Source organism: Hemitrygon akajei, chromosome 24, assembly GCF_048418815.1.
Source record: "Hemitrygon akajei chromosome 24, sHemAka1.3, whole genome shotgun sequence".
NCBI classification, from domain to species: Eukaryota; Metazoa; Chordata; class Chondrichthyes; order Myliobatiformes; family Dasyatidae; genus Hemitrygon; species Hemitrygon akajei.
This window is the reverse complement of record NC_133147.1, coordinates 57265717-57285882: the sequence shown is the minus strand read 5'-3', so window position 1 is coordinate 57285882 and position 20166 is coordinate 57265717. Positions and strand designations below refer to the sequence as shown.

Genomic DNA, 20166 nt, shown 5'->3' with positions numbered 1-20166 from the left:
GATTGTTTTCCTTTTATGTCTAATTGTTCGTTTTTTCACAAGCTCTGGTTTTTCACTGTGTGCAACGCACAGCTGTTTCTAACCTGCAACAGGTGTCTCATTTGGAATGCTGTCATGGGGTTATCAAACTCTTCAGTTTTATCATTTATATTCAATTTGGGGTTATTGAATTAGCACAGTAATGACAATGTCTGGAAATCCTACATGCCCAGGGTATATTTCAGGCCAACACCCCTTTGTTTGGTCGATTCCTTGTCGGATGAAACTCAGAACTGAGTATTATAGCAGAACCAATAATTCACATGGAACAATGTTTTAGAAGCTAAATTATGAATTTATTTATCACCTTTCTCTCTGTTTCCTTCTCTCTCAATTAATCTATGTATATAGATAGATATCTATCAACCTGGACATTTATTGATTTTTTTTTGGGATAAGCATGGAATAGGCCCTTCATGCCTTTCCTCCTTTGCTGCCCAGCGTCCCCCATTTGAATTCAAACCTAATTATGGGACAATTTACAGTGACTAATTAACCTACTGACCAGTACATCTTTGGACTGTGGGAGGAAACCAGGGCACCAGTAGGAAATGCACTTGGTCAAAGGGAGAACATTCAAATTCCCTGCAGGCTGCGACGAGAATTGATCCCAGATCCCTGGTACTGTAGAGCATTTTTTTAGCCGCTACCCTTCCATGCTTCCCTGATTGATATGCTTGTTGTTTAAAATACAATGTGTCAAATTAAATTAATTAATTTAAATGCATTTCCTGACCTTGAAGTAAAAATCAAACACAAAGATCCTCCTGAAAAAGCAAAATGTACCCTCCCCTTCCCCCTTCCCTCTTCCCACTTCCCCTTCCCTTCTCCCTTTCTTTCTTTCTGTCTCTTTCTCACTTTCTTTCTCAAGGGAGAGATCATCTCCCTTACTCATAATACTTTTACCATTAAAATATACACACATCAATCTATCTGCCCCATCTTACTTGTTATTTCGATTCCACTATTCAATACTTTCCTTGACATTTACCTTCTAAGTCTTATCCTACACTTACTGACCTGGTGCTCCAGTTCCCAACTGCTGCAAAACTCTCCTGAATAGTATGAGCAAACCACTTGGCCAGGATATTGTTTCCTCTGGAGATCAGGTGCAATCTGTTCCTGTTGTACAGGTCAGCCCTTCCTCAGAAAATGTTCCAATGATTCAAAAACTTGAAATCCTGTCTCCTGCACCATCTCCTCAGCCACTCATAGATCCATGCTATCACCCCATTCCAACCTGCACTATCCCGTGGCACTTGGAGTAATCCAGAAGTTACTATCTTGGAGGTATAATCAGTATGTCACCTATACCTTTGACATACTAATATAGATGCACAGAGGAGAGTATCCTGACTGGTTGGATCACAGCCTGGTCCGGAAACACAAATGCCCGGGAATGGAGAAGTCTCCAAAAAGAGATGGATACAGCTCAGTTCATCACAAGCATTGCTCTCTCCATCATTCTGTACATTGACAAGGAGCACTGCCATGAGAAAGCAGCATCCATCATCAAGGCCATCCATCATCCACACCATGGTCTCTTCTCACTGCTCGTGAGAAAGAAGGTACAGGAGCCTGAGGTTCCTCGCCACCAGGTTCAGGAAGAGTTATTACTCTACACTGGTCATGCTCTTGAAACAGCAGAGATAACTTCACTGGATGAAATTCCCGGGTGTCACTATCTCAGAGGGCCTGTCCTGGACCCATCATACAAATATAATTGCAAAGAAAGCATGGCAGCACTTCAACTTCTGCAGGAGTCTGCGGAGGCTCCGCATGTCATCAAAAACCTTTAGAAATTTCTACAAATGGGTGGTGGAAAGTGTGCTAACTGACTGTATTATGACCTGGTATGGGAACACCAATGCCTTTGAGCGGAAAATCCTAAAAGCAGGTAGTTAATTTGGCCCAGTACCTCACGGGTGAAACCCTCCCAACTATTCAGCAGATCTGCAGGAAACATTGATGTAGAAAAGCAGCAGCCATCATCAAAGATTCTCAAATCCCAGGCCATGCTCTTTTGTCGCTGCTGCCATCAGGACAAAGGTACAAGTGCCTCAAGTTCAAGAACAGTTACTAACCTCAAGCTCTTGAACAAAAGAGGATAACCACACTTGTTCTACTTCTGGTGTTCCCAGAGCGGATGGTGTCACTTTCAGGACTCTGTCTTGTTACTTCATGCTCGTTATTTATTGTTATTTATTTATATTTGCATTTGCACAGTTTGCTGTCCATTGACCATGTTTACTGTTCCTGTTCTACATATTTGCTTAGTATACCCGCAGAAAAAGAATCTCATGGTTGTATGTGGTGACATGTATGTACTCTGATCATAAATTTTACATTGAACTTTGAATTCTAAAGTTGAACTCTAAAGTTGACAACCTACTGGCTCCCTTTCAAGTTCTATACAACTTATGTTTTGAAAATTATTTATTGTTTTTTATTATTTGCAAGATTTGTCCTCTTTCGTACATTAGTTGTTTGTCAGTCTGTACTATATTTGGTTTTCATAAATTTTATTGTAAAGTATTTATTTTCCTGCAAATGCGTGTAAGAAAATGAATCTTAAAATACTATATGATGGCGTATACATAGTTTGATAATAAATTTACTTTGACAAATGTTTTTCGGTGACGCTTTTTGTTTTCATGAAGGGTTTAGTGACCTATTTACAAAGTTCACAAAGGTCCCAGCGCCTCCTCTGATTGACAGCTCCCTCTTCCTCTCGGGTTTGTGCTCACCGTCATGTGACACCTTACGATCTGCCACCGATGGCGTGCTGACGTAACAGTGGGTCCCTTTTCACAGACGTCGTTCCCTCGGCAACGCCCGGTCAAATGCGGGGGGGGGGGGGGGGGGGCAAGTATGAAATGAGCAGTGGGTAAATAGAAGGGTATTTCAACAGCTAAGAATCAAGTTATGTTTTACAAAGCGAATTAGTGGCTCTGCACTTCACAGGAAATTATATGGTCAAATTCTTGAAGAAGTGTCGGCGGTAAGATTTCTAGGCACGTGAATGGATAACAATCAGACATGGTAGTACCATATTACTAAAATATGTAAAACAGGTCGTCCCTTGTTTCGTCTTTACTAGTTGAAGTGGAACAATTACCCTCACAATTGCGGGGGCTGAAGTTTATGTGAACATACTGGATTAATTTGACGGGGCAAAAAATGATGATCCAGTGTGCTGGGGAGCTGTTAGGAACATCAGAAGAAGAGTGTTTTTACTTTGGGTGGCTGGGTTCTTATTACCCTAGGAATATGGGTTTGTTGGATTACACAATATGGACCAATGGTAACCAATTGCTTTTTCTTTAGTTGATACTAGGTTACACAATTTAATAAAGTCTGAGGATTCTGTTATGATTGAGAGTTTGTTGCTTCATCAATATATTAAGAAAATTATTATGATATGGCAACCAGTTTTTACAGATGAATCAACAGAACATTCAGCTGAGAATGGTGGTATGGCTGTTATTGTGCCTGAATTACAGGTAACTATAAAAAGAAACTTACTAACCACTTAAAGAGCAAACACGAGGGAATCTGCAGATGCTGGAAATTCAAACAACACACACAAAATGCTGGTGGAACACAGCAGGCCAGGCAGCATCTATAAGGATGTTTCGGGCCGAGACGTCGACAGTGCTTCTTATAGATGCTGCCTGGCCTGCTGTGTTCCACCAGCATTTTGTGTGTGTTGTTACTAACCACTTATCAGTATTTACCACAGAACTGGTTGCTTACAGTCAGTGCAGGAAATTTGTCCATGTAAAGTTGAAATCTGTTCAAATTCCTTTTCAGTTTTGATGATCCTAAAACATGTCATTCTAGTCGTAGGTTATATTTACTGTTGGAAGCTTATCAAACATTATTTTGTATACAAAGTATTGGTTTATATGTTGGCTTCTTAAGGGTCTCTGCCCTTAAGAATCAGCAGGATGATTGTTCAGCTAAGGAAGCTGTTAAGAGTTGAACACCAATGGATATAAACTTCCTACTTAGCAAATCAGAGGGTAAAGAGTTGGTAGGGTTAAGAATTAGGGGATTATGGCAAGAAAATGATTCTGACTCTCTACCTTATCCACACCTCTCATACTTATATCAGGTCTCCCTTTAGCCTCCTTTACGCTGGGGAAAACAGTCCCAGCCCATCCAATCTTTCCTTGTAACTCAATCCCTCCAGCCTAGGCAACGTTCCTGTGAATCTTTTCTGTACCTTTCCAGCTTAATTACCTATAGTGTGGTGACCAGAACTGCACAGGGTGCTCTGGATGTGGCACAATGATGAATTGTATAACTTAATATGATGTCCCAACTCCTCTTACTGCCTTTGCCAATGAACGTAAGCATGCCATTCAGCTTCTTCATGACCTTGAGACCCAAAGGTCTCTTTGTTCATTCACACTCCCCAGGACTCTTTTGTTCACTGTGTATGCCCTGGCCTGCTTTAACTTGCCAAAATCCATCACTGTAACAATGATTCAAAACTGTTTATTGTCATTATTCAGTATGTGATTATAAAGGAGAACAAAATGGATTGTTAGTTCAGTTCTGATGCAGCATAAGAAAACACAATAAGCATCAAGAACACAATAAAAAACAAAGATCTATAAATATAGAAGTAATTCTATGAGACAATGTACATGTAACTGTTCTATATATAGACTGTATGCTGTACATACGGTGATGCTTGGTGATGTGAATGTAGTGGTAGTGTGGGGGTTAATGGGCGGAGATGTTGATCAGCCTGATGGCTTGGGGGATGTGACTGTTTTTGAGTCTAGTGGTCCTGGTGTGGATGCTGCATAGCATTTTCCTGATGGGATTGGAACAAACAGTCCATAAGAAGTGTGGGTAGATCCTTCATGATATTGCTGGTCTTCATCTGGCACCTTTCTGTATATATACAGTATTTTGTTGATGATGGGTAGGATGTTACCGGTGATGTGTTGGGCAGTTTTCACTTCTGGTTGTCCAGCTCTCCTGTTCATTTCAGTTCAGTATCTGTACCATACAGTGATACATCATGTTAGGATGCTCTCCACTGCACGTCTGTCGAAGGTTCTGAGTAATGATGTGCATAGATCAGCATTCTTGAGCCTCCTCAGAAAGTAAAGCAAATGGTGAGCTTTCCTAACTATGGAGGATGGGTTCTGGGACCATGAGAGGTTATGTGTGGTCTGCACTCCCAGGAGTTTAAAACTGCTCACTCACTTCAGTATTTGTCTGCACCAACCAGCCAGCAATGAATGTCAATGCACCATTCACCTTCCAAACCTTGCACTGCTCCTGTCTACTGTTTTGTTGTGCAGGACAACACATGGTTCCCTCTCTATTTCCCTCATTAACAATTTCCTTTTACATAAATGATAGTCTGCCTGCCGATTCCTTCTACCACTGTACATGCCGTCACACTTTCCCACATAAAGCTTCATTCAGCAGGTTTTCACCCACTTTGTATCCGATTGTAGAGACCTGGGACACCTCACATCCTCCCTGTCTGGAAAAAGTACTGTTTATTCTATTTCTGTCTTCTATGTCATAACCAGTCTTCATTCCATGTTAACACACTTACCCCAGCACTGTGAGCCCCGGTCTTGTGCACTAGCCTTTCATGTGGCGCCTTGAAAATCCAAACACAGGACATCTTCAGCTTCCCCTGTAAAGTCTTAAAGATCTCTGGCACATTTGACAAATGTACCAGACAAACCTTTCACCAAACCAACTGACTGGTTCTCAAACCGGGTTGCAGGACAGGGTAGCGGAGGAGTTCTTTGGAATGCTAGCCGTCAACGGTCAGGATATAGAGTATAAAGTTGGGATGTAATATTACAGTTTGCAACATGTCACTCTGGCCACATTTCAAGATTTAAGCTTGTTTAATGTCATTTCCAATACACAAGTGTAAGGGAAAACAAAATAGTTGTTACTCCGGATCCAATGCAGCAAAAAATGCAATAATAATTAAAAATAACAAATATATTATTTGTTTATATACACTTATTGTATGTCTATAAAGTGCCGCTAGGCATAGGAGTGTCTGTACATGAGGTGACTGACAGGAAATGAGAAAGTAGTAGTGGTGGGGGTGTGCAAGGGTGGGTAGGTGGTGGATGTGTTGATCAAACTGACTGCTTCGGGAAGGTAACAGTTTCTGAGTCTGCTGATTATATGTGGTTGCTACATAGCCTCCTCCCTGATGGGAGTGAGATAAACAGTCCATGAGCAGGGTGAGTGTGATCCTTCATGGTATTGCTGGCCTTTTTCAGCACCTATGTCCCTGATGCTGGGTAGACTGGTACTGGTGATGTGTTAGGCATGTTTGAATCCCCATTGTAGAGCCTTTCTGTTTGCTGCAGTGCAGTTTATGTATTATGCAGGTCAGGATGCTCTCTAATACACATCTATAGAAAGTCGCAAGCATTGATGTGCATAGTCCAGCTCTCTTCAGCCTCCTCAGAAAGTAGAGGTGTTGGTGAGCTTTTCTGACTGTGTAGGATGTGTTCTTGGACATGAGAGTTTGGGCGAGATGTGCACTCCCAGGAATTTGAAACTGCTCGCAGTTTCTGCTATTCTGCTGCCGATGTAAAGAGAGGGGTGAGTGGTGTGAGTTCTGAATTCGATAATCGTCTCTGCTGTCTTACTGACATTTAGGAAGTTATTTGCCTAGTAGCAGGCCTTTAGCTCTTCCACCTCTTCCCTGTAGACTGTCTCATCATAGTTGGTGATGTCATTGGCAATCTTAACAATGTGATTGCATGGCCAAACATGCAAATAGTCTTTTGTGAGCAGACTGTAGAGCAATGGGCTCACAAGACCACCCTGAGGGTGAAGGGGCGTTTGTGCTGAGGATGATGGCGAGAGAGGAATGGTTGTGCATCCTGACAACCTGAGGTCTGTGGTTAGGAAGTCCAACACCCTGATGCACAGTGGTATATTTGGACTGAAGAGTAAGAGTTTGTTCACCACAGTCTGTGGAACAATAACGTTGAATACCGAACTGAAATCCAGAAACAGCATTCTGACATAAGTGTCCTTGTTTCCCAGGTAGAATATAGTATTTCAAATATGCTAACACACACAAAATGCTGGGGAATTCAGCAGGCCAGGCAGCATCTATCGAAAAGTGTAGTCGATGTTTCGGGCTGAGACCCTTCTGCAGTACTGGCCTACCAAGTTCCTGCAGCATTTTGTGTGTGTTGCTTGGATTTCCAGCATCTGCAAATTTTCTCTTGTTTGTTATTTAGAATATGGTGTTTAGTTTTTCTCACTCTGCTGGAGGACATTAAGCTGGAAAGAAATTGGAAGTTTACGAGGATGTTGCTGGGTCTTGAGTGACTCATTTATGGGAAGTTTCAGCAGGTTTGGACAGTTTCTCTGTGAGTGTCAGAGAATGTGTGGTGATATTATAGAGGTGTATACAATTATGAGGCGCTTACATAGGGTCAGGAAACAGGGTTTTTTTTGCCAGGGTTGGGGAATCAATAATTGGAGAGCATTGGTTTAAGATGAAAAGATAAGAGATTTCATAGGAACCTGAAGGGCAATTTTTCTACAGAGGGTGGTCAATGTATGGAATGATCTGTCAGTAGAAGTGGTTGAGGGAGGTATATTAATAATGTTAAAAAGTTTTTGGACAAGTAGATTGAAAGAAAAGGTTTTGAGAAATATGAACCAAATGCAGGGAAATGCAGATGGTCGGCTCGATCATTTGAACCATTGACTCAGTTAAGACATGAAAACTTTTCTAAATGACTTGTTATTTCTTCATAGATCACAGATTCTAACATGTTGCTAACAGCATATGAGAAGTTAACAGGACTACAGTTATCTGCTTTTTGTTTTCAACCCTTCTTTCTCAACTGAGTCACATTGGAAGTTTTCTATCCACTGGAACAGAGTGAGTTTTGATAAACTTAAATGAATGCCTCCCCTTTCTCTCCAAACCCTAGGCTATAGGTCATTTGGACCTAGTGATGCTTGCTTTAGATTTTCCCTCATAATGGTGATTGTCACTGATTATTGCACAGTGCTGAAATGTCACCCATCAGATAGCTAAGGCATGTTTGCTGTGTCCCTACCATGAACACTGATCAAATTATTGAGTTAACATATCTGCCTGTTCCTTGTTAGTTTTATTTTTTGTCTCTTTTCACTGCTTCCTGACATATTCTCTGTACTTTGGCCCAATAACAACCCTTGCCTCTTTATATGCTCTTTGATTCTGTATTTACCTTGATGATTTTGGCTGACCACAGATGGTTCATCTTTCATCTGGATCCCTCTGTCTAATTTGGATCAGCATCTGCTAAGCCTTACGAACCAGCTGTTTGAACACCTGCCACTGATCAGTCCCTGAGCCTATTTGCCCCATCCACACCAGACAACTCCACCCTCACACCCGGGTAACTGCCCTTACTCAGGTTGAGGATATCGGTTTGGACGCAGGTGTTTGTTCTCACATTGTGTCTGGAATCCTCTGATGTTGTGATCACTTCTTCCTCGGGGATCCTTCACCACAATCTTTCTTATTATTCTGACCTCATTACACAGAAGTAGCCTGTTCTGGGTGGGTTCTGTAAACATACATGTAAAGAACATACCGTAAAGAACATTCCCTAGCCACTGCATAAAGTCCGCTTCCTTGTACCTTGCCAGTTTAATTAGATTCGTCAACATACAAAATTTGATCGAACAGGAACTGAATGGTGACAAGGGTCTACTATTTGAAGCACACAGACATTAATGATGCCATCCAGCATAAAACAGCTACTTCTATACACAAAGGTAAAAAATCCCATTCAAAATAATCCAGTTAGAAAATACTTAGTCATTACTGCAGTAAGTATTAACCAATGAGGAAACACTCATTTAATAAAGTACAAAGAAACTTCCAGAGGTCTACTTTATACATCTACTAGAGGCATATTAAACTGTAATGCATATAGTCTACTTAAAATGCAAGCAGATAAGTAATTGTTCAACTACAAAGAAAATGACAATTAAACAGTCAGATCCAACGGACACTCAGCACCTCTGTGCTTGATTCGCAATGATAGTACATTCTGAAGCTCAGAGATTTCTGGGTAAGAACAGTGCAATAGAAAGTGCTTACAAGCATTGCCTCCTTTCTGCTGAATGCCACCAATCAAGTTATTATTTTTATCAGAACTGAGTAGGAAATTTAATAGAGCAAGCTCTTACAAGCAATGTACTCAAAGTCAACAGGCATCATGTGTCAAGTCAAAGTCAACCTAATTTTTTTGTCCGTCAGCTTCTAAATGTTGCTACTCTGACATTCACATACATGCCCCCTGCTCTGTTTCTTTGTTCAGCTCTTCAGAAGTAGTAAATATGACCCATAATGTGGAAATGAGCAGGACATAGGAGGCTAACGGCCAGTGTCAGACTTCCTCAGCCCAGAGATTTCAGGGATGAAGGACATGACAGACATAAATAACTGCAGTCAATTTGTCTTCTTCAGTCTGCAGAAAGTCATGCAGGAAATTCAAGGGAAACCTCTTCACCCACAGAGTGGTGACTGTTCGGTACCCATCTCCACAGGGAGAGCCAGAGGTGAATGGCAGGATTGAATTTATGAGGACTCCTGTGGAACAGAAATTCTGGCACGGGCCAGCTGGGCTGTTGACTCCCTACTGTACACTGGGTGTGTTTAGATTCACTAGGTAACTGAGACAGAGTTTAAAACAGAACTGATTTATTAGTCACAGATCCAGAATATTAAACTCCAGTCCTATTAAAGGTGAACAATATCACAAGAAATACCTCCCATGCCCAGTGACCAGGGTGCAGAAAAGGGTGTGATGAACAGCAGCAATAATTGCAGAGTTCGACACCAACAGTCACTTTTGAACTTGCTGCAGGTTTCAGCAACTGTGACGCTTTACATATCCAGCATGCAGCTTACTTAAACTGTTTCCCCAGTGTGAACTCGCTGATGTGTCAGTATGTCAGTTGTTCCAGTGAAACCCTTCCCACAGTCTGAGCGGGTAAACAGTCTCTCCCCAGTATGAACTGACTGGTGTGTCTGTAGGTGGGATGACCGAGCGAATCGCTTCCCACAAACGGAACATGTGAATGGCCTCTCCCCAGTGTGAACTGACTGGTGTCTCTGTAGGCTGAATGACCGAGTGAATCCCTTCCCACAGTCTGAGCAGGAGAACAGCGTCTTCCCAGTGTGAACTAACTGATGTGCCAGCAGGTCAGATGACCGAGTGAATCTCTTTCCACAGGCGGAGCATGTGAACGGCCACTCCCCAGTGTGAAATCGCTGGTGTGTCTGCAGGCTGCCTGACCGAGTAAATCCCTTCCCACACAATGAACATGTGAACGGTCTCTCTCCAGTGTGAACTCGCTGGTGTCTCTGGAGGCTGAATGACCGAGAGAATCCCTTCCCACAGTCAGAGCATGAGAACGGTTTCTCCCCAGTGTGAACTGACTGATGTGCCAGTAGGTCAGTTGATCCAGTGAAACCCTTACCACAGTAGGAACAGGTGAATGGTTTCTCCCCCGTGTGAATTGACTGGTGTGCCTGTAGGTGGGATGAACGAGTGAATCCCTTTCCACACACAGAACATGTGAACGGCCTTTCCCCAGTGTGAACAGACTGGTGTCTCTGCAGGCTGGATGACCGAGTGAATCCCTTCCCACAGTCCGAGCAGGTGAACGGCATCTCCCCAGGGTGAACTGATTGGTGTAGCAGTAGGTCAGATGACTGATTTAATCCCTTCCCACAGTCTGAGCAGGTAAATGGCCTCACTGTGTTGTGTCTGAAGGTCGGCTGAGTGAGAGAATCCTTTGCCTCACGGAGAGGTGAATGATACCTCCCTGCTGTGAGTTCTCTGACAATTAATGGAGTCAGATGCTACATGTAGTGAACCCTTTGCACAGTCAATGCAATGGAAGAACTTATCTCTAGTAAACAAATGCTTGTGTGTTCTCAGTACCCTGGTTCCAGTGGATTTCACTGAGTTGCAACAGAAAACACAAAGCACGTTTCCAGCCAGGATGAAATACTTCTTCATCAACAACAGATATGCTGGTGTTACAAAGGAAATATCTGTTCACTCCTTTGATATCTGTACAGAGGCAGCAAAATTGACGGGCTGTTGTTGAGATCTCTGTACACAAATTTTTTGTCGTTTCTAATCTGTAAAAAGATCGACAAAATACATCAATGGGTGAAGGACGACATTTCAGATGAGAGTTTAAGGCCTTTAATGAGCTCTGACAGCACACTGTTACAACGAGATTCAACCCAAGTTGGGGGAACAACACCTCAATTGCTCGGGGATTCTCGACTGTCCATGAAATTCTCTAACGATCCTCCTGTCTCAATAAGAATGTGACACTTCACCTGTGAGTCTATTGGGTCATCTACTGTATCCAGAGCTCCCGGTATGGCTTCCCGTAGATTGATGAGGCCTGAGGTAGATTGGGAGACTGGTTCACTGAGCACCTACGCTCTGTCCACCAGATAAAGTGGGATCTCCTAGTGGTCACATATTTTATTTCAACCTCCCATTCCCATTCCAACATGTCAGTCCACAGGCTGCACTACTACTGTGATGAGCCAACACTCAGGTTGGAGGAGCAACACCTTGCATTCTGTCTGGGTAGCCTCCAACCTAATGGCCTGAACATAGATTTCTGGAACTTCTGTTACCTGTTACTTGTTCCCCGCCCCCCCCCCCCCCCCCCACCACCTTCACCATACTTCATTCCCTTCTCTCAATTTACCTGCCCATCATCTCCCTGTTTTTCTTTCTTCCCTGGCTTTAGGTCCTCTCTTGTCAGATTCACCCTTCTCCAGCCCTTTATCTCTTTCACCAATTGACTTCCCAGCTCTTTACTTCACCCTTCTTCTCATCGGTTTCACCCTTCACCTTGTATTTCTTCCTTCCCTCCACCCACCATCTTACCGTGACCTCATCTTTTTTTCTACAGTCCAGATGAAGGGTTTCAGTCTGAAATGTTGACTGTTTACTCTTTTTCATCGATGCTGTTGGGCCTGCTGAGTTCCTCCAACATTTTGTGTGTGTTGACGGGACATTTCTGCCCATCTTCAGTCTGTCACTTGGTTCAGTGTGTCTCTCCATTACTATAATTTCAAGTTCTGCTCATGTCTCACAGCGCCACAGAGCAGATACGATATTACATGGCTGATCCTGGATACTTTCCAATTACTCTACCCCCACCACTCTAGGTGATTGAGGGTGGTGAACTAATTGAAGGCAATACTAATGGATTTCTCATTGGAGTGTGGCACTTATGTGATGTGAAAGCTACAGGTCACTTGTTACCCAGGACAAAGATGTTTGATATCATTATGCAGCCAGAGAGAATTGGACAAACATGTTCTCACAGGTAGAATGGTCCAGAACAAGAGGAGGCAGAACAAAGGTGATTTTCTCAAGAACTAAAGCTGATGGAAGGATTTTGTCTTTCTTTTCATGTGTAGAAATAACTGATATTTTCATTGACTGGAAGGTAGACTCTTTAGAGATTAACTCAGAACTATATTTTTGCTCTGAGCTCCTGATCCTTGTATTTAGATCGCTGGAGCTGTTTCTGGGAGATCCACTCCCTCCACGTGTGCTTCCAAACACACTTTAACCACTAGTAAGGAAAGCACTGACACTTCCACCCATGGCTAATTCTGAACCCCAAAAACAAGAGATCTGTCTGTTCATCACAGTTCCAGCAAATCTGCATGCAGTGCAGAAATGGCACCAGCACCTTCACTCAGCAGAACATTCCCCGGGGCCCAGGTACAGATCAAGGGGGTTGGAGAAAGGGAAAGAACCGAGACTGTGCTGGGTTTGCAAAACTATGGTGTCCTTAGCTCACAGAAATTATCCCTCAGTTGAGGAGCGGACACCGGCGCTGATGAAACCCTCAGCACCAGAAAGTCTACGGGTGCTAAAATTCCAAAGCAACACACACGGAACGCTGGAGGAACTCAGCAGGTCAGGTAGCATCTGTGGGAAAGTGTAAACAGTCAACGTCTTGAGCCGAACCCTTCTTCAAGATTGAGAAAGAAGGGGGAAAGTGCCAGAATTAAAAGGTGTGGTGAGGTGAAAGAAAGAGGCTAGGTGGAAGGTGATAGTTGAAGCAAGGTGGTTGGAAAAGGTCGAGGGCTGGAGAAGAAGGAATCAGATAGGCGAGGAGAGTGGAGAATAGGGGAAAGGGAAAGAGAAGGCAACTCCAGGCAGGTGAGAATAAGTGAAAGGTCAGAATATGGAACAGAAGAAGATGGTCGGGGGTAATTTGTTCATCGGAAGAAAATGATATTCTTAACATCAGGTTGGAGGAAGAGGAGGCGATGTATCGATGTGTCGGACCGGGAAAGGGAATCGGAATTGAAATATTAGGCCACCGGGAAGCTCCACTTTTGGGGATGGTGCAGGGTACTCAACGAAGCGGCCCCCCAATTTACGACGGGTTCCACCTTCGACCCTCCATCGGGGCCTGTCGTCCAGCTCCCCGGGTGTGGGTACGGATCGTGGGCTGAGAAAGGTGGACAGAACTGAAACTGTCCCAGGTGCGGGGCCATGGTGTGTCCGGATTCGCTGTCCCTCAATCGCGGTACGGAAACCCCACCCGGACAACCGCTCCTACCTGCTGCCGAATCTTCAGAGCCTTTTGTTCATTGAGCGCATGCGCGTACTCGGGACAATAAATGACCCTTACGCTTGCGCATTTGATTGCTGGGTCACCGACGGCTAATGCTGAACCGTGAAGGTTTCTGGGTAGGAAAGATGCCATTTAAAATCAATTCAAACATCGGTTTCCCGCCACTTGCCCCGAGAACAGACAATGCTTTTATGCAGAAACTCGGCAGCTACTTTAACACAACAAGCTCCCGCAATGAATATATTCAATATGAACAGGCATTCCGTGTGTCAACGGTCAAAGTACAGCCCATTTAAAAAGGCAGTATAAAACGCCAGGAATCCTGCACATTCTCGAAATATAGAGCACCACACACAAAATGCTGGAGGAGGTCAGCAAGTCAGGTGGCATTGATGCCGAAGAATAAATAGCCGAGGCTTCAGGCCGAACCCCTTCCCCAGTCATCAGCATGGTGAATGTTCTCTGCCCGTAAAGACGACTCTTTATTCCTCTCCATAGATGCTTCTTGACCTGCTGGTTTCCACCAGCATTTTTGCAGAAGTAAGCAACATCATTTTCCAAAATTTGCTGATCTTTCATTTGTAACCACATCCTCCTGGTCAGATTCCCTCCTCCTCCCCATATACTCTAACTACCACCTCATTTGAAGCCCCAAAGGCATGGCTTGTTCAGGATTCTCTTTGGTTTCCGATCCTGCACTGTAGAAGATTTACCGACCATTCAACTCTCCTAATCTAAAGGAGAGCTGTGTATTGCAACAACCCAGCTCTGTAAGACACTGCCCTTTGAAATCAGTCAAAATAACGCATAGCATTTAAAAGAGCAGGAAAGAAGAAGTTTAACCACCCAGGACGTTTTCCCTTCGCCCAAAGCTCTGAGGAACGAGGAATGTTTGGGACATAACCTCAGTAAACTTTTCTTCTTCTGCAGTCTGCAGAAAGTCAGAGGAAATTCAAGATAACCCCCTGTGGTGAACTACATATACCTGTCTGGACACCCCCCCCTCCCCCCCCGGCTGACTGCTCCTGTGGCTCCTCCCACTGACCGTGGCTCCTCCCACAGACCCCGGTATAAAGGCGATTGGGGCCTGAGCCCTGCCTCTCAGTCTCCAGGATGTAGCATGGTGGTCAATTGCTGCTTGTTCTTTCTCCCAGTCAATAAAAGCCTATATCTCGCCTCACGTTTCAGAGAGTTATTGATGGTGCATCACGCCCCCTCACCGACACAGTGGTGACCAGTTGCAACCCGTCATCACAGGGAGAGTGAAAGGTGAATAGCAGAGATCAGCTGGACAGTTTGGCCTCTCTATTGTTTATGGACGTGTAACAGAGACAGTAAACACTTGAGACAGGAGGATTTGAAATAGAATTCATTTATTTGCACAGATCCAAAATATTAAACAGCAGTCTAATTTAAGGCAAACATCAGCAGAACAAACCCCTCTAATGCTCAGCGACCAGGGTTCAATCCGGGGTGTGATGAGAAGCTGCAATATCTACAGAATCTGGCATTAACAGTCCCTCGTGAGCTTGCAACTGGCTTCAGTCACCATAGAAATTATTTCAACTTCGTCCCTGAGGTGAAGTTGCTAGTGTTTTAGCAGGTGGGATAATTGAGTAAATCTCTTTACTCACTCAGTACAGAGTTGTGCCCTCTACTTATTGAGAACTCCTTGAAGCCTCACAAGGTGGGTTAACTGAATGAATCCCTTCCCACACACGAACCAGGTGAACGGTGAGTAAACTCTCCTTATAGATGCTGCCTGGCCTGCTGTGTTCCACCAGCATTTTGTGTGTGTTGTTTGAATTTCCAGCATCTGCAGATTTCCTCGTGTTTGGTGTTTCTGTATATCGGAAGCTTGGATGAAAGCACACGCATATTTCCAGCTGGGATAAGGTTGGACTTCTGTTCCAAGGATCGACAATTTGGAATTGTATATTTTGTGTTGCGAGTTTGTTATGGGTAATTGTCACGTGGGCTGGGGCAAGGAAGAAGCAAATTACGTATGGTCGCTTTGTCGGAAGTCAGTTTAATTGAGAGTTGGAGGCAACCGGGGAATTTATTTTTTGTTCACCGCTAATAACGCTTATTTTGCTATCTTCGTTTAATTACACTAATTAGAGCTCTTATTTCGTTAACTTCGCTGTATCGCTAATTCTAGTTTCGTTTGTTTTTTGATCGTTATAACATAGTTCGTCTTGGCCAGTTTTGAGTAAAGGATCGAACATGCTTTTTCCGACTTGAACACAGTTATTTGGAAGCGCGCCACCCAGTGTTAATATGAGTAACTTAAAGAACTACTGCAGCTGTTACAAGAGATGGGTTTGAAGGTTAAGCTGAAAAAGGCTCAAATCATGAGGCAGCAGGTTAGTTAATTAGTTAGTTAGTCGTCATAACTTCTGTGAGATGAGAGATTGATAAACAGCATGTAGATAGTGTGATAAAACTGTCTCTTCCCACTGATGTCAGGGATTGAGGTGGTTCTTCGCTTTGGTACATTTCTACGGGGGTTAATACAAGAATCATCGATCAAGTTATTATGAGTCAGAAATATTCCCATATTTCTCCTTCCAGGCAGTACTGCAGCAATATTGTGCATTTATGCACTTTGTATTTCTTCTCCGGATGTTCCTGTTTTCCTCGGATTTCGAGGTGGTGACACGAGTAAATGATATTTAACAAGGTGATGCTGCCCTAGGTGGTGTGCACTGACAGGTGTATCTGATACAGACATTCTGCTGAGTGCAATGACCTGACATCCGAGCGGAAGACAAATGGAGCGAAAAGGTAAATCCAAATTCAAATTCATCAGTATTACTCTATTCTCAAACACCTGGAGGGTAGGTGCTCCCAAAACTGAACCACCTGCTTCATCGGCATTGCTTGGAAAATTCGCAGATAGCAGCACCGTAGAAAGTTGGATCCCAGAAAGTGACCAGAGGAAGGGTATATCGAGTCCAGTTACACGATGAGGGTAACAAACTTTCCATCAATGTCATCAAAACAAAAGACCTTGCTATTAACTTTAGGAAACAGTGAAGCACCTACCCTGTATCTGTCAATAGTCCGGAGGTGGAGATGGTTGAGGACTTTAAGTTCCTGGTTGTAAGTATAATCAATCATTTGTACTGATCCAACTACGTAAACGCTACGACCAAAAAGACACACCGGCACGTCCACTTCCTCAGACAACAAAGGCAATTCGGCGTTCTCGCATTAATATGCACACAAGTCAGAAAGAAGCCTATCTGGAGAAAGCACAGCTTGGTCGGCAATCTGCTCTGCTCAAGACCCCAAGAAATGCAGAGAGTTGTAGTCAGAACTCTGTCCATCACGAATACCACCTCTCGTCCATGGATACTGTTGACCCTTCCTGCTGCCTCCATAAAGCAGCCAGCATTGTCATACTCCCCCTACCACCTTGGACATCCTTTCTACTCGCTGTGAAACTGGCAGAAAATACAAGGGTGAACAACTCGGCGCAATAGCAGTTAGTGCCATTTTAAACGTATTCTTATACTCTCAAGCCGAATTCTTGTCCTCAGTAACTGTATAACTGTAACAGTCACATTGGATCCTGCATTGTTTTTGTTTTCTCTTGTAGTACTCCAAAGTACTTCTCTCATAGTATGATCGATATGGATGAATTGGAACACTCAAGGTTTAATTGTATCTTGTAGCACCTGACAATATAAACCAATACCAAATAGCAATACTGCCCAGGTGGGCGAAAATAGTAGAATGGAGCTTCAGAAAATGTTTTAATATTTCTCCCTGGGCATCTAAATCTACCGGAATGGACTATATTTTTCTGCTACTGACAAGCAAAGAAATAATGTTTTGAAACAATTCTCTTACTCTCCACAATTACTGCCTGATCTACCAAGTATTCCCTGCGGTGTTTATTTCCCCTTGCAGACTCCAAACTTTGATAACAATCTCCGTCTAATTCTCCACGTGACTGAGATGGGGACTCATAAACCGACACGAACCTGCAGTATATAAATGAAACAGAACATTATAGACGGAAATTTAATGGGGAAATTGTACAGTTCTGGAACTCATTATCATTGGATGGCAGGTCCTAGCGGATACAATATGGATGGAACCCAGAATTAGGCGGTGTAAGTATCCGTACAGCGATCAGGACCTAACACGGTTATTGTCATGCATGAGCACACGGTACATTTGACAAATTCAGAAATTTTGCAGTGATACTCACTAATATCACCGAAAGAAGTGATCCCATATATCTGACCCGAGATGTCTTGCTATTCAATTTCTCACCTATTGAGTAATGTTATGCGTTTCCCATATGGTGCGCGTTATAATCCACCTGCCGGCAAACGTATTTCCCTTAAGCAGCGTATTGCCACCCTCCCTGCACACAGTAATATCGAACGGAGTGGCATCAGCAACTCTGGGCAATTTTATTCCCTCATCCTATTGACAAAAAATAACTCCACAACAAACCTCAGAATGGCCGACTTGTCCAACCTCCCCAAACGGTCAACGCCCGTTTACTGCATTTCTCTCTGTTTAATCTTCATTTCTGCGAAATCTTCATTCAATCTTCCTTACAAACATTTTTGGGCACATTAACCAGGGTGTTCCTGAAATACGAAGTTACACTACCCAATCATTCGGCCTTATTTATTCTGTTGAAAAATACCGAACAGATATGTCAGAGATTTTCTTAACAATTCTTTTAAAAATTTGGTTATTTCGACTATTTCTTACGTCTTTGTCCTCTGATGTTTAAATGCCTTCAGGTCTAACTCTTGAATAGTTCTTTCCCAGCTTCAAAGATGCGATTCATCCTCGCAGCACGAATATTGTTTTTACACATCTTCCTTAAAGAGCCATGACGATCACAGCATTGCATGGGAGCAACTGCCACATTCATTGAAGACATGTTTGAGCTCACCAATTAACACGCGACGAGCGGTGACAATCCTTCCGCGCTTCTTATGAGGCTTCAGGACTGTTGGATCGGCCACTGCCTTCCAGCTGAGTGTCTGTCAATTGGAGAACGTTCTGAAAACGAGTGAGCTGTGGTGACAGTAGGAACCTATATTATACATGCAGACGATTTTGGATGAGTCTGTCAATACGGTCTACTTTGTTGCATCTCATCTTGACAGTCTAAATCTGAAGCATTTCTCTCGCTAGCAGATGAGCAAGTGTTAATGCAACTGAATTGTCATGACTATAGTTGCTGGATAGCGCGAGGGTTCCGTGGCTTAATTGGTCAAAGCGTCTGTCTAGTAAACAGGAGATTCTGGGTTCAATTCCCAGCGGAGCCTTTAAGTTATGGGGTGAATTACCGTGTGATGAAGACGGCTTTTTGCGCATCGTCAAATCACTTCCACTTTCCGCCGTCAATTCCACTTCACACAGCACAATGCCGAAAAAGGACCTTGAAAACGTTATAGGTCTGGTTGTAAGGTACGGTGTAAGAAACTCCGTCTCAAATAGAGAACATTTCTGATTTAGCTTTTTTTTTGGCCTTGCTATAGCGTTATTACAGTGTAAGGTGGTTACACAGTGACAATCGTTTACAACATGCGGCCGTGATCTGATTTATGATCTTGTCCTGGTATAACTGAAAAATTGTGTTTCAAAAGTCTTTTTAATTGAACTCCGACGAGTTTGCTCCATTTTTCAAGAATCCGGTCAGACGGCGTTACAGAAGTAAGCTAGAATACACATTGATCTTAACTACTTTTTCACCCACTACTTTCGATAAATAGAGTCCACGAATCCCACCTATCCACAGGATCCTTCGCCCAATTGGCAGTCGCACAGTATACAGTACTTGGCCCTGACACCAATACTGGATCGTAGTCATGATGATTTGTCATTCTTATATTTAGCTTTGCAAAACGTTTCGGGCTTCACTTTAAACCGGAACCGAAACCCCGGCAGAAAAGAAAAGTACTCGCGATGGCAGTGGTGGGATTCGAACCCACGCCTCCTTAGAGACTGGAGCCTTAATCCAGCGCCTTAGACCGCTCGGCCACACTACCTCATTCTTTTAAACCATTAAACAGTGACGTAGATTTGCTAACCAGGTTAACCTTCAAAGTGTTATATCACCGGCGTAAGCGTTGAAACATTCTTCCACGCACTGCTTGAGGCTTCATGCATTTTACATTTTCCCAACACCAAGTAGACCAGAGACAATAGTGGTGCACAGTGGTCTCCTCAAACTGCCGGTGGCAGCTAAATGTCAGAGCGAGTATTCTCAGCATTACGTGGGACACTAGAGTTAAATATTCACATTTGCAGCCGACTTAAAGCGTAAGATTTATCGACCCGTCGACCTATCTTGTCACATTCGGCGACCTTTGCACGTACACTCCAAAATACTGCAAGGTTTTCATTCACATGAATCAATCCTAGCTTCCGTACCCTAACATTTCAAATTAAAATACTCACATTGACAACGGTTCTCGA

At 43.4% G+C, this 20166-nt stretch overlaps 1 protein-coding gene and 2 non-coding genes across 3 annotated transcripts; 1 reads left to right on the top strand and 2 right to left on the bottom strand.

The window, feature by feature from the left end:
* Window positions 1–8104: 8104 nt before the first annotated feature.
* LOC140716078 (uncharacterized) lies at window positions 8105–13743 on the bottom strand. Its single transcript, XM_073028771.1, has 2 exons — window positions 13693–13743; window positions 8105–11221 (listed from the first exon to the last, which is right to left on the bottom strand). The coding sequence occupies exon 2, from the start codon at window positions 10742–10744 to the stop codon at window positions 9980–9982; it is 765 nt and encodes a 254-aa protein (XP_072884872.1). The 5' UTR covers window positions 10745–11221; window positions 13693–13743; the 3' UTR covers window positions 8105–9979.
* Window positions 13744–18939: 5196 nt separating this feature from the next.
* trnat-agu (transfer RNA threonine (anticodon AGU)) lies at window positions 18940–19013 on the top strand. Its single transcript has one exon. It is a non-coding gene; the product is annotated as a tRNA-Thr (tRNA).
* A 641-nt stretch (window positions 19014–19654) lies between these two features.
* trnal-aag (transfer RNA leucine (anticodon AAG)) lies at window positions 19655–19736 on the bottom strand. The gene has a single exon. It is a non-coding gene; the product is annotated as a tRNA-Leu (tRNA).
* Window positions 19737–20166: the final 430 nt, after the last annotated feature.